The sequence below is a fragment of the Amborella trichopoda genome, chromosome 10 (genome assembly GCF_054954075.1).
Source record: "Amborella trichopoda isolate Santa Cruz 75 chromosome 10, AtrichopodaSantaCruz75HAP2 v2.0, whole genome shotgun sequence".
NCBI lineage: Eukaryota > Viridiplantae > Streptophyta > Magnoliopsida > Amborellales > Amborellaceae > Amborella > Amborella trichopoda.
This window is the reverse complement of record NC_142345.1, coordinates 9,165,382-9,180,496: the sequence shown is the minus strand read 5'-3', so window position 1 is coordinate 9,180,496 and position 15,115 is coordinate 9,165,382. Positions and strand designations below refer to the sequence as shown.

Sequence of the window (15,115 nt, the reverse complement as noted above, 5' to 3'; positions counted from 1 at the left end):
GTTTCTCTTTCCGCGGCGTTCTCACACTCTATAACATTCTTAAATAGCGGATTAATAGGTAGACGGTGGATGCTATTGGGGTGTAAATGTAGAGAATTTTATCTAGATATTCGTCATTATTTATGAGAACTTTAATAAATTGGAATTATCTAAGGATGTGGTTTGTATAGAGCCGAGGCTCTAAACAATCAAAGTAGAGCATACCTTCAAATAGTGTCGAGAAATGTGGTTTCAATATTAGAAATATTTGTAATAGCCTTAAAATATATTTCTATATTTAATTATAAAATTTAACGTTTCAAAAATAATATGGATTGAGCAAATCTATGAAAACTTAAAATCTTGAAAATTGACACTCCAAAAATGCGTCACAATATGCACTATTTCTAAAACTTTAAATCCATTTTTTTCTCAAGTCTATGCATCTCGATGTCGAGATGATCAATTTGTGAATATTTGGGCATCAAAACAACATCTTCTAGTCAAATTTTTGAGGTGGGCTCTAATTTGATTGTTTAGAGTCCCACTCTATATAAACTTTTTCCTTTATCAAAATGTTACTAGGATATAAATGTTTCTATACTTCCCCAACTATATACAAAATATATACTTCCCCCATCCAACCATCAAATTTAGATAAAGTGAACCACTAACTGTTTATTCTAGATCCTGACACCTCAGAGTATTTTTTTCTAATTGTTTTTTTTTACAAATTATATGAATATGAAATTTGTTATGTGTCATTATCTCAATAGGGCGCATCTAAAAAAAATTAATAAAATATTTTTTATAAAATATAATAAACAAAATACCCCTAAATTTTTTAGAGGTATTTTGGTTATTTTATTTTATTGATAATATTATTTTTATATTTTTTATGAGAGTTTAAGAGAAGAGAGGATACCCAAAATTTGGTATCAAAATTTTTTGTAAAAAAATTAAAAATAAAATAATGTAGAGGTGTGGCATTGTAGTTAAGGTCATCGCAGCCGTCCATTTAGAATGAATGGTTGGATAGGGAGAAGTATATAAGTTTTATACAGCAGGAGAAATATAAACTTTGCCCTTATATCTTTTCTATGGGTAATTTATTGGATAGTTATTTAGACTTTAATAAATTAAATATACATAAATAAATTATAAATGTTGCACTAAAATCTCATATTATTCTCTAAATCTAAAGTCTATCCCCATGTAATATACGCTCATGTCCTTATTTTTCATTTTTTTTATGTTTTGCAAAATGACATTACTTCAAACTTTCAAAATTCAAACCCAAGCCCAAACTCAAACTAGTAACAAATTGGTTCGGATTTAGAATATTTGGTTCGGAATTGTTTGACATGCATCATAACAAATTGTTCAAAAAAACAACGAAAAAGTTTATATAAGGATGCAACCTTATAATGTAGAACCACAGATGCACCTCAAAAATCCATTGGAAAAGGTAGTTTTAATGTTGAAAAATCCTTTGATTGATCATCTCGACATTGAGATATATGAACGTGAAAAATAAAATGATTTTAAGTCTAAAAAATAATACATTTTACAACATATTATCTACATCGTCCATTTTCAAGATTTTCATATATATATATATATATATATATATATATATATATATATATATATATACAGGGTAATGATTTCATGGAACAGTTACATAGTAATATTATGCAACAACCTTCAAAACCATGTTATGACCATTTGCTTGATCCAAAATTTGAAATATACACTCTTTTCGTTCTAATGAACCTAGAGCCAGAGCGTGAAGGTGGACCGCCGGAGCGAACATGTGGACGGCCAGAACGATGTGGCTCCATAAGCTTGACTGCTGAAACGTGAATTATGTAGTGCCTAAGCGTGAAGGTCGACCGCCGGAGCGAGCGTATGGACTGTCAGAGCGCTGTGGCTCTAGAAGCTTGAATGCCGGAGCGAGAAGGTCGTAGTGCCGGAGCGTGAAGGTGGACCACCGGAGCGAGCATATTGACTGCTGAAGCTTTATGGCTCCAGAAGCTTAACTACCGGAGCGGTAAGGACGTAGTACCGGAGCATAAAGGTGGACAGCTGGAGTGAACATGTGGACTGCCGGAGTGCCATGTGGCTCCAAAGCTTGACTGCCCGAGCTAGAAGTTTGTACTATTGGAGTGTTCTTTTGGACTGCCGGAGCGTGCTTGTGGACTGTCTGAATGTGCTTGTGGACTGTCGGAATGTTCTTTTGGACTGTCGGAGCTTGCTTGTGGACTGCTGAAGCCTTCTGTCGCTTCAAAACCTTTTTTTTTTTTTTTTTGTTGGCTTTTTGCCTTTTGTGGTGTTGTATGTTAGATCTGAGTTAGGTGTTTATCTTTAATGGTGTTATATGTTAGCCTTTAATGGTGTTATATGTTAGCATTAGGTGGTGGCTTTACATTCTTTGTAGTGGTGTTATATAGCCTTTGGTGGTTTTTTTATGTTAACCTTAAAGCAATTACACTTCTCTTTGATGGCTTCATAGTTTATCACCAAAGCAACAATTAGCATTGCATGAAATCAACCGCATTTGATAACCAAGTTACATTAGCATAAAAAAATATAATATCCAACTTGATGACTTTCTCATAATTGAAAAAACAGATAAAGAGGGATCTCTCATTTATATAACATACCCTTCATTGAACATATGTTTCGAACATTCATATAAAATCCAAAAATACATATCAAACTCAACATCAAAATATAACCAACCATGTCATTTACAAAACATTTATTTCAAACATACAGATCAAGTCCAAAAATACATATGAATGACGATCAATATCAACCATATTTTTTACTTAACATTTGTTTGAAATATACATATCTAAGACAAAAAAAAAAAAAGTCAATTTCTCCAACGCAAATTTCACCTCGATTCCTCTTGCAACGTTGGCGCTTGAAAGTGATCAGATTTTTTCTTCGTTCTTCTCTCATCATCCTCTTCTCCATCATCATCCTGTTCTGCCTCATCATTCTCTTCTTTATCATCATCCTCTTCTCCGTCATCATCGTCTTCTTCTCCATAATCATCGTCTTCTTCTTTTTCACTTTCACTTCGCACATCTCCACCTATAGTCCGCGCTGTCTCCTCGGCACCTGTCTTTACAGAAGTGTTATTTAATCGCAGATCATGAGCCACCAATACATAACGCCTGGATTCCTCGGCCATGTACTATGTTGTTTGTACCAGACCATGTACTCTGTTGTAGGTACTTCACCAGGTTTATCTACAGCTACCTTAACAACATGATGTTATCGTGCTTTCCAATCTTTTATCTATCTACCTAATTCTACGGTCCAATTTGTGGGGTGCAAACCGACTTTCTCTCTCCTATCCCACTTGGGTGGGTTAACAAGAATACCTTGTAGCTTTCCAAATTGTTGCATCATGCGATCTGGCAGATAGTACTCTACAATATTGAAACTGATGAGGTATGATAGACAGATGTAGTACTCTGCAATTTCATGCTACTCCTCATATGGTTGTCAAGTCACCTACAAAAATAAGCATGAAACGTTATGAAATAACTAACCACAAGTTGATTATCTATTGGATTATAAGCACATAAGCCAATAACTAACCATATCAAACGAGATGTTATCAAATGAGATGTTTTTGTGGCGTGCTTGTTTCTTCTACATGCAAGCCTTAAGCATTCCTGAGCTTATGACCAATGTAGGCTTGGTGGCTAGAGCTCGAAAATGCTCATAGATCCAACACTATAGAAGAAGTAAAAAGTAAGAAGAAAACGATAGTGAGAAATTGTAATATTCTAAAATTAAATAATAACGAGAGTGAGAAATACATGTAGTAAGGTCGCTGACCCACTAAAATGATTATTTTCCCCACTGGTGACCTTAGACAATGAACAATACAAAAAAGGAAGCGCTTCAACACCCCATGCATACTTCCCTGCCTCATCAACATCTCGAAACAATTGCAAGTATATTGATAGCGTAGATCCTTTAGATGAGTCGACAAATATAGTTGTGCCGACTAAATAAAGGAGATATGCTCGTGTGTGTTGCGTGAGTTGTAATTTGGTTTTTTGGTAGTTGGACGAATCGACTGCTCAACCATGTATGTTTGAGACACATCGGGGTGATGTCTTTGGGGCAATATCCTAGATACTCCTTGACGAACGCAACATAGTCTTCAGGACTGATGCCGGTTACAAGCTCACGTATCACGATTATCCTTAATATCTGTCACACATCGTATAGGGTTGGAACCATTTCACTAATCCTTAAAAATGCAGTATTTGTGTCCCTGTACCATGTCCCTATAAAAGCCCTCACTAGATTGCAATCGATATGTGATACCCCAATATCCATCAATGGGCTCAACCTTGTATTTTGAATTAGAGGTATATGTTGTTGATCGATCTTCCAATTTACTAGGACTTGAGTTGATTCGTCAATACGAAGTACATTTCTCTCCTAAAATGAATAATAACAAAAAATTGCAATAGTCAATAACATGAAAAATACCTAATTAATATAAATCATTAACTAAAATAAATAGACCATCATACCTCTTACCTTTGAGCTAATGAAGAGGATGGCTCCCCTTTGCCTCTTAGTTGTTCCGGGTCTTGCATTGCTAATTCCATTTTCATAATTGACATAAAAAAATAACCACAAGTAGCATATCCAATAAAAAAAGAAATAGAATAGTTGCATATCTACTAAATGAATATCAAATATATGTACATATCCAATATATGTGCATATTCAAAAGTTTAATTTCCACTAATGGTGGATTGTCACACCATTAAGAATTATATGGTGAGCAAACCTCAATATTTTAAATATTGATACGTCGAGTCCTACTACTTAGTATAAGTAAGAAGAAGAAATTAGTTAAAAGCAATGAGACAGATTTGGATATAGAAAACTTAAGAAAGAAAAGAAATTGGAGCTAAGTGTTTCTTTAAGAACTTCACATTATCAATACATTGACGTTTTTTAAATATTCAGCCATCCATAACTACTGGAGAGTCCAAGTCTGTTATCAATTCAACCATGTGTTTCCACTAGATATCCAACCATGAGCTTCAAATATAGTGCATATCCAATATTAGATAGCTTACATAAGAAGTCAGAATGCAATTTGGCAACAGGAAACACTTGAGAAAGAGATGAGTCATACTCATGAGAAAAGAGAAAACACAAATCAATAGCATATCCAATAAAAAAGAGAGAGAAAACTGGCATATTCAATAAATGTACTTGCAAAAATATTTGTATTGAAAAAATTTCCCACAAGTGGGTGTTATAATTTAAAAAGACAAAACAAAGAAGACAGCTAAATAAAATGCCTTCAAGTGGGTGCTTTAAGAGTTGCCCTGTTGTGACCTGTTCTTTTACACCTATTATAGTCGCCCCAAGAATTTACAATACCGATATTCTTGAGATGTGACAACCAAAACATATATACATCTTATTGATAGGACAAATTTACAGTGGCGAATTCTTACGAAGTAACAAAAGAAAGTTTAAGCACAACTACAGTATCTTCCAAAGTTGATTCTGATGAGCACTCAAAATGAAACCGCAGTTATCCTGAAAAAATGTTTACCATAATTTGATGAGTTTGGCTACTCAGTAAGTGATCATCATAATCCTAAAAATATTCATGATTGACAGATATCAATATTTTCAAAAAGGAGATCTATTAACAGAAATGCATTAACAGTTTCACTTTCAAAAAATGCATAATTAAGTATAATCCGAGTAATTGAAATGCATATAACATTTTAACGGCAGTGCATAATTCAAAGGATTTCACAAAATACCCTACTGGAGTCCTAAGTAGGTCAGCTATATACCCCATCAGCGTCTTGATGGGTCCACTTAATCCCTATCGGCGTCCCAGATAGATCCACTTAATCCCTGCAGGTCCACGTATACCTCACCGGCGTACCGGATGAGTCCACTTAATCCCTGCCGGCATCCTAGATAGGTCCACTTATACCTTATCGGCGAACCGAATGAGTCCACTTGCATACTTAAAGTATTTCTAAATCTCTTTAAACATTCGAAAGCAGCAATATCATGCACTCAACATATCACTGAAATCACTAATATGAATTTCACTGAAACCATTAATAACAGTCACTTTCAATAACATTTCAAACATAACCAATCAAATATTTTGGGCTCAAATTTAGAAAGGTAGCAGTTCGTAAAGACATTCTAGCATAATTGCCAATGTATAGAAAAACTCTTATAGAAATTCAAGAATATGGAATTATCACAATTTATAGGATGTCAATTCGCAAATAAACATTTCACAGACAATGCTATAATCAATTGCAAAAATATCAGTTTTCAGATAATAAGCCAGTTATTTGCACATGAATTTTACAATGTCTACATATTAGAAAACAGTAGAAAGAAATCTCACAATTTTAGTAAAAGCAGAACTATCACGTTTATTTCTAATAATTTTATTTCTAAAATTTTCTAACAATAGACAAGAAAAATAAATAAATAAATTTATTTCTAAGAATTTACAGCATTTAAAATTTCTAATATCATAATTTTATAAAAACGATTATTTTTCAAAATAATGAGGTCAGCGCATAAAATTTATCGCGCCTAAAATTCATGATAATAAGCAGAAATAATTATTTCATTTCATTTTTTAAAAGAACGGATTATTTTTCAAGATAATGAAGTCACTTACCTAAAATATTTGAGAGGGAGCTTCTGATAAAAATTCGGCTATAGAGAGAAAGAGCTCACTGCGTTTCGACTAGAGAGAGAGATCTCAAAACTTTCTAGGGTGGGAATCCTCACCTCTCCGAATTTAAATTCTTATAACATATTATTATACTATTTTATTAAGCTCCACCTCATACCTGAGGTGTTACCTTAATATTATGTGAGAGACGATTAAGGCCCACGTCAACTAAGGACGTGGTATGAGAAAGGAAAAAGCTTAAACTAAAAGCTTTTGAAAGTAGTGATGGTCCCGAGGGACCATCATGCTCATATGGACCATCATTTATTAAAAGTTTTTTTTTTTTTTTTTGAAATTTTAGGATTATTACATTGGTCCCCCCTTAAATAAATTTAGTCCTCTAAATTTGTGTACCTGATTACTTAAAAAGATAAGGACATTTTTCTCTGATATCGTCTTCTCGTTCTCAAGTCGACTCTTCTCTTGAATGATACTGTCATAATATACGGACCAAAGGAATCTCCTTGTTGCACAACACCTGCACCCTTCTATCCAGTGTCAAAATTAGTTGCTCAATGAAGGATAGGTCCTTTCTGATCGGTAAAGGTTCATATTTCAAGATATAGGCTGATATTTACGTAGTGATGATACATGGAAGACATTATTGACGTTTGCCAATTCGGGTGATAAGGCAAGTCTATAAGCAACACCTCCGATTTTTTCCAGGATTTCAAATGGTTCAATGTAACGTGGGCTCAGCTTTCCTTTCTTACCGAATCTCATAATGCCTTTTATTGGTGAGATTTTTAGGAAAACTCGATCACCTTCCGTAAATTCAAGATCTCTCATTCGGTTATCGGCATAACTCTTTTATCGACTCTGAGCTGTCCTGAGCCTTTCTCGAATTAATGCTATCTTATCTATGGTTACCTGGACAATTTTTTGCCCCGAAAGCTTTCTTTCACTAACCTCGTCCCAACAGATGGGTGACCTGCATTTCCTTCCTAACAAGGCTTCACATGGTGCCATCTGAATACTGGCTTGGAAACTCAATCAAGGGTAATGGTCATCCCAACTTCCTGTAAAGTCAATGACACAGGCCCTTAGCATATCTTCCAAAGTGTAGATGGTCCTCTCCGATTGTCCATCAGTTTGGGGATGAAAGGCAGTGCTAAAGGTGAGTCTCGTCCCCATGGCTGACTGTAGCCTAGCCCAAAATTTAGAAGTAAACCGAGTATCCCTGTCCGATACAATACTGACCGGAACTCCATGCAACCGCACCATTTCCTTAATGTACAACTAGGCCAGTCGATCCAAAGTGTATGTCATGCGAATCGGTAGAAAATGGGCAGTTTTGGTCAGCCGGTCCACAATGACCCAAATGCTATCATGTCCTGAATTTGTTCTAGGCTAGCCAGAGACAAAATCCATAAAGATGTGCTCTCACTTCCACTCTGGCACGGGTAAAGGCTGCAACAACCCAGCGGGCCCTTGATGCTTAGCTTTTACTTGCTGGCATATTAGACACTTAGACACAAATAGTGCTATCTCTTTTTTTATATTATTCCACCAAAGGGTTTTTTTCAGATCCTGATATATTTTAATACTTCCGGGATGTATCGTATAATGAGAGTGATGTGCTTCTTCCAATATAGCTTTCTTCACACTCTCATCATTCGAGACATAAATTCGACCTTTGAATCTTAGCAAATCCTCACTACATATAGAGAATTGGTCTCTCTTTCACAGCTTCACCTCTTCTACAATTGTTATAAGCTAAGGGTCTTTCTTTTGTGCCGATTGAATCTGTTGGATTAATTGGAGTTCTGCCTTAATGTTGGCAATCATACTTACCACACCATTAATAGACAGAACCGGATGCCAATCCACTATTTCCTCTAACAATCTCATTTCTTGGATGATTAGATGAGCTAAGACTCCCATAGATTTTCTACTTAGAGCGTCGGCCACAATGTTAGCTTTTCCTGAATGATAATGGATTGTACAATCATAATCTTTTAAGAAATCCATCCATCTTATTTGCCGCATATTTAAATCCTTCTGAGAGAAGAGGTATTTCAAGCTCTTATGATATGTGTATATTTCGAATTGCTCACCATATAGATAATGCCTCAACATTTTCAAAGTGAATACTATTGCAGCCAGTTCCAAGTCATAAATTGGATATTTTTTCTCATATTCTTTCAACTGTCTGGATGCATATGCCACTACTTTCTGATATTGCATTAATACACAACTCAAGCCTTTATGTGAAGTATCACTATAAATCACAAATCCCCCACTCTCCTCAAGAATAATTAAAATAGGTGCTGAAGTTAATCGAACTTTTAGTTCTTGAAAACTCTCATCACATTCACTTGTCCACTCAAATTTGATATTTTTCTGTATCAATTGAGCCGATGGGGTTGCGATTCGAGAAAATCCTTCTACAAATTTTCTGTAATATCCTACCAATCCCAAAAAGCTTCGAACTTTAATCACATTACTTGGTTGTGTCCAATTAACAACGGCTTCAACCTTTGAAGGATCAACTGATAGACCTTCCTTTGATATGACATGTCCTAAAAATGTCACTTGTTCAAGCCAAAATTCACATTTACTAAGTTTGGCATACAATTTCTTTTCTCTTAATATTTGCAATACCATTCTTACTTGCTGCTCATGTTCCTTCTGGTTCTTGGAATAAATTAAAATATCATCGATGAATACCACAATAAATTTATCCAAAAAGGGCTTAAAGACCCGATTCATCGAATCCATAAATGCAGCTGGTGCAATGGTTAATCCAAAAGGCATGACTAAAAATTCATAATGGACATACATTGTTTTGAAAGCTGTCTTGGAATTATCTTCACTTTTAATCTTAAGCTGATAATATCCATATCTAAGATCAATTTTTGACAATACTTGTGATCCTTGTAATTGATCAAATAAATCATCAATTCTAGGTAATGGATACTTATTTTTAACTGTCACTTGGTTCAACTGTCTATAATCGATACACAATCTCATGGTCCCATCTTTTTTTTAACAAACAATACCGGAGCAACCCAAGGTGATACACTGGGCCTGATAAAACCTTTATCTAATAATTCTTCCAATTGTTGTTTAAGTTCCTTAAGTTCTGCAGTTGCCATTCTGTAAGGTGCCTTAGAAATTGGGGCTACCCCTGACAATAATTCAATAGAGAATTCAATTTCCCTGTCAGGCGGTAATCCTGACAATTTTTCTAGAAAAACATCGGGAAATTCTCGGATAACATTAGTGGTATCCAAATTTATCTCTTCCTTCCTATCTTCTTTGATATAGGCAAGAAAGTCTTGACACCCTTTTGAAAGGAGGCGATATGCTCGAATACAAGAGATTAAATATGATGGGGAGTCTTCTTTGATACCATTGAAGTAAAATATTGGTTGATTCAAAATACTTAAGGTAATCATTTTCTTCCAACAATCAATACTTGCATGGTATGCAGAAAGCCAATCCATGCTTGAGATTACATCAAAATCTTGAATTTCTAGAAGTATTAAATCAACCAACAGTTCATTTTCTTCTATCTTTATTACACAGGATTTGTATACTAGATTGGTGTCACTTGAATTTCCCATCGGTGTGGCTACCTTTAGAATGTATTCTAATTGTTCTGGTTCTACCTTTAAGTGGCATGCAAAGTGTGGTGACACAAATGAATGAGTAGATCCAGGATCAATCAAAACATGAGCTACTTTTTGAAAGATAATAAGAGTACCTTGGATAACTAATTTTGAGGCCTGAGCGTCTTGCTGGGTGATGTCAAATACTGTTTCCTTCATTTGAGGCTTTTGAGCTCTCTCTCCCTGCTTTGGAAGCTGTTGCATCTGTAAGCTAGGACATTCTCTAATCTGGTGCCCAAATTTTCCACATTTAAACCAGGCTCTCCAGTATTCCAACAATAAAGGCTCGATCCATGATTTTTCCCACATTTTTTACATGGTTCTATTGAGCTTTGAAGTGGCAAGAGCCCTAGCTTCTTGTTTGCCCTTTCAAACTGATGTCGATTAGATGGTGTGAGTCTAACCTGACTTTTCTGATTTTTCATATCTTGGTAATCTTCAAAATCTTTTTCGATAATTTGGGCTCGATCCACTATTTCAGCATAAGTTCTCAATTTTAAGACTGATATTCTTCTTCTAATAGCTGGCCTGAGACCCCTTTCAATTTTTTTTACCTTTCTTGCCTCATTGTTAATCATGTGGTGCAAACCTGGCCAATTCAGTAAACTTGGCCTCTTACTGTGCTATTGTCCGGTTTCCTTGGATTAATTCCAAAAATTCCATTTCTTTTTTATCTCAAATAAAATATGGGAAATACTTTTCATTAAATGCATCTAGAAATACTTCCCAAGTCAAGGGTTTATTTTCTTTGACTAATACTCTTTTTGCCATTCGCCACCAATGTTGAGCTTCACTTTCTAACATAAAAACTGCCAAGGCCACCTTCCTATCATCAGGACATTCCATAACCTCGAATATTTTCTCCAATTGCATAATCCATCCCTCGGCTTCCAGTGGGTTTACAACACCCTTAAAAGTAGGTGGGTTCAATTTCTTAAATTGTTTGATATTACTCCCATTATTTCCCGTAACTGACTGCCTGAGTGGATTGTTGTTTTCCATCTGATGTTGCATTAGAGCAACCATATTTTCCAAGGCTTTGTGAATTCCTTCCATATTAGCTTCAGCTATTTTGGATCTTGACTTTGTCCCGGTCTGTACACACAATAAATGTGATTTTAAGCACATTCTTTTTAAATTTCTTAAGAATCTTAAACCTATTGCTCTGATACCATAATTATCACGGCCCAAGAATTTACAATACTGATATTCTTGAGATGTGACAGTCAAAACATATATACATCTCATTGATAGGACAAATTTACAGTGGCGAATTCTTATAAAGTAACAAAAGAAAGTTTAAGCGCAACTATAATATCTTCCAAAGTTGATCTTGACGAGCACTCAAAATGAAACCGCAGTTATCCTGAAAAAATGTTTACCATAATTTGATGAGTTTGGCTACTCAGTAAGTGATCATCATAATCCTAAAAATAATCATGATTGAAAGATATCAATATTTTCAAAAAGGAGATCTATTAACAGAAATGCATTAACAGTTTCACTTTCAAAAAATGCATAATTAAGTATAATCCGAGTAATTGAAATGCATATAACATTTTAACGACAGTGCATAATTCAAAAGATTTCACAAAATACCCTACTGTCGTCCCAAGTAAGTCAGCTATATACCCATCAGCATCTTGATGGGTCCACTTAATCCCTATCGGCGTCCCAGATAGGTAAACTTAATCCCTGTAGGTCCACGTATACCTCACCGACGTACCGAATGAGTCCACTTAATCTCTGCCGGCGTCCCAGATAGGTCCACTTATACCTCACCGACGAATCGAATGAGTCCACTTGCATACTTAAAGTATTTCTAAATCTCCTTAAACATTCGAAAGCAGCAATATCATGTACTCAACATATCACTGAAATCACTAATATGAATTTCACTAAAACCATTAATAACAGTCACTTTCAATAACATTTCAAACATAACCAATCAAATATTTTGGGCTCAAATTTAGAAAGGTAGCAGTTCGTAAAGACATTCTAGCATAATTGCCAATGTATAGAAAAACTCGTATAGAAATTCAAGAGTACGGAATTATCACAATTTATAGGATGTCAATTCGCAAATAAACATTTCACAGATAATGCTATAATCAATTGCAAAAATATCAGTTTTCAGATAATAAGGCAGTCATTTGCACATGAATTTTACAATGTCTAAATATTAAATAACAGTAGAAAGAAATCTCACAATTTTAGTAAAAGCAGAACTATCACATTTATTTCTAATAATTTTATTTCTAAAATTTTCTGACAATAAACAAGAAAAATAAATAAATAAATTTATTTCTAAGAATTTAAAACATTTAAAATTTCTAATATCATAATTTTATTAAAAAGATTATTTTTCAAAATAATGAGGTCGCTTGCGCATAAAATTTATCGTGCCTAAAATTCATGATAATAAGCAGAAATAATTATTTCATTTCATTTTTAAAAAGAGCGGATTATTTTTCAAGATAATGAAGTCACTTACCTAAAATATTTGAGAGGGAGCTTAAGATAAAAATTCAGCTATAGAGAGAAAGAGCTCACTACGTTTCGATTAGAGAGAGATCTCAAAACTTTCTAGGGTGGGAATCCTCGCCTCTCCGATTTTAAATTCTTATAATATATTATTATATTATTTTATTAGGCTCCACCTCATACCTGAGGTGTTACCTTAATATTATGTGAGAGACGATTAAGGCCCACGTCAACTAAGGACGTGGTAAGAGAAAGGAAAAAGCTTAAACCAAAAGCTTTTGAAAGTAGTGATGGTCACTAGGGACCATCATGCTCATATAGACCATTATTTATTAAAAGTTTTTTTTTGTTTTTTTTTTTTTTTTGAAATTTTAGGATTATTACAGAATAGGTCGCACTGGTACTTCTTGTGACTGGATGCGCTTCTTTTTAGCTCAGTCAGGGGGCTGTCTTGAGTGAGGTGGAAGTACTCTTATTCCATCTGGAGGAAGTTGTCCATGTATACGCCTAGATAGATCAATCAAGGTAATTGACGCGATAGGAGACGAATATGTTTCACGAAACTTTTCAACTGTGAAATTGTTTTCACAATAGTCAACGGGATCCTTATTCATCCTTGAAGGCATTCACAAGCATGTTTGTAGGGCAAGCCCGTTATTTGCCAACCCTGACATTCATATTCTCGTACAATTATATCTATCTTATAATGAATGTGATCACCCCTTGCTTCAAACACTGCTCCACTTGATACAATGACACTAACTGAAAGGGATATTGCTTTATGATCTTTTTTATTTCATTTTTGCATGTGGGGGGTAAGTATTGTACTCCATATTTCAGCTTCCAAGCTTCGGGTGGCCATTAGTTTCATGATTTGTCTTCTAATCAAATCAACACACTGAAGAATTAACATGTCTCGTGCTTCTAAAATCCACTTGTTATATGACTCAGCCACATTGGTTGTTACTTGATTATATCGTTTACTTATGAACAGTGATGTGACCCAACGGTTTGACGTTGCTTCCATGAACCATTTGAATGCGTCTTCAGAAAATGACCTAATTTCATTCATCTTTTCAAAATACTCTTGTGGCTTGTATGCTCTACATGTTCCTACAAATATATTTAACAACTGCCTTCTTAACATCATTAGGTATGTCTTTTGCTTCCTTCTTTAAATTCTCCGCTAACTGACGCTTATATAAGGCATGATGGGCATTCTCAAAAACTTGACAAACTGTATCGACTAGCTTAGGGTGTTTATCAGACAAAAAAATAATTTCACGATCTGTCCCAATAGCAATATTTAAAGATTCCATAAACCATACCCAGTTGTCGGTACTTTCGACAGCCACAATAGCGAATGCAACAGGAGACATTTATTTTTCCCCATCGAGTGAGTTGGCAGCAAGTAAAGTTCCAAGGTATCGTACTTTCAGTGATATCCCATCGAGAAATATAAGTGGACAACATCCACTTTTGAAGCCATGTATTGAGCCATAAAAGCTTATAAACATTTCGATGAAATATACTATTTTGCCATACTTGTCCCATCGCATAACTACCGGGATTCGTCTTAATCACACGATTTACATATACAAGTAACTGGTTGTATGCCTCCTCTTGTGAACCATGTGTGTCTTTGATGACCGTTTCTTTCCCTCGCCAAGCCCTGCAATAGCGGATTTGTAGCCCATAATCTCTAGACAAATCATTTATGGTTTCTTTAGCTTTTTAATGCGCAGTGTCACTTAATTTATCTTGGATTACATATGCAATAAATTTTTGTGACGCTCTTCTTTGTACATCATTGCTTGTCCCAATATCATATGAATGTTTTTTTTTTCATGTTTTGATGCTAAAAATATTCGTCTTGCCTAATTTCGAAGCATATATTTCCCATTTGCTTCTATCACCCTTACATTTTGCCTTTATGCAGTACCCCTCATTATAATAAGATGCTATGTGAAATGGTGGGCTATAGCAAACTTGCTAAGTGCTTTTCGAAAGTCATCTAGAGACTCAAATTGTTGCCCTATATCAGTAAGTGCATCCTTCCATGAACTAAGCAACCTTAGTGCATTGCTTTGTTCAGAACTAGAGAGCAACAAATTAGATCTACGAGGGGCTCTGACCTCTTCGAATACGTTATTATTACGTGAAGTACTTCACCCCTTGATTCACTCCCATCAAATACATACAGAAAGAGATTATTCTCTCTTTCATGTGCATTCAACATCCTCTCAATATCATC

At 34.9% G+C, this 15,115-nt stretch overlaps 1 protein-coding gene across 1 annotated transcript; it reads right to left on the bottom strand.

The window, feature by feature from the left end:
• Positions 1–2,795: 2,795 nt before the first annotated feature.
• On the bottom strand, positions 2,796–14,240 carry LOC148780045 (uncharacterized). The gene is made up of 3 exons (XM_088849710.1): positions 13,979–14,240; positions 3,807–4,084; positions 2,796–3,483 (listed from the first exon to the last, which is right to left on the bottom strand). Exons 1-3 carry the CDS (start codon positions 14,238–14,240, stop codon positions 3,292–3,294), a joined length of 732 nt encoding a protein of 243 aa, XP_088705836.1. The 3' UTR covers positions 2,796–3,291.
• Positions 14,241–15,115: the final 875 nt, after the last annotated feature.

Excerpts from the sequence above, each read along its gene's own strand:
- LOC148780045 (XM_088849710.1), bottom strand. The coding sequence starts at position 14,240 with ATGTCTCCTGTTGCATTCGCTATTGTGGCTGTCGAAAGTACCGACAAC. Across the intron at positions 4,085-13,978 it reads GGCAGTTGTTAAATATATTT|TCGATTCGTCCAACTACCAA; the intron begins GTAGGAACATGT and ends ATGGTTGAGCAG. Across the intron at positions 3,484-3,806 it reads TACATGTATTTCTCACTCTC|CATGAAATTGCAGAGTACTA; the intron begins GTTATTATTTAA and ends TATGAGGAGTAG.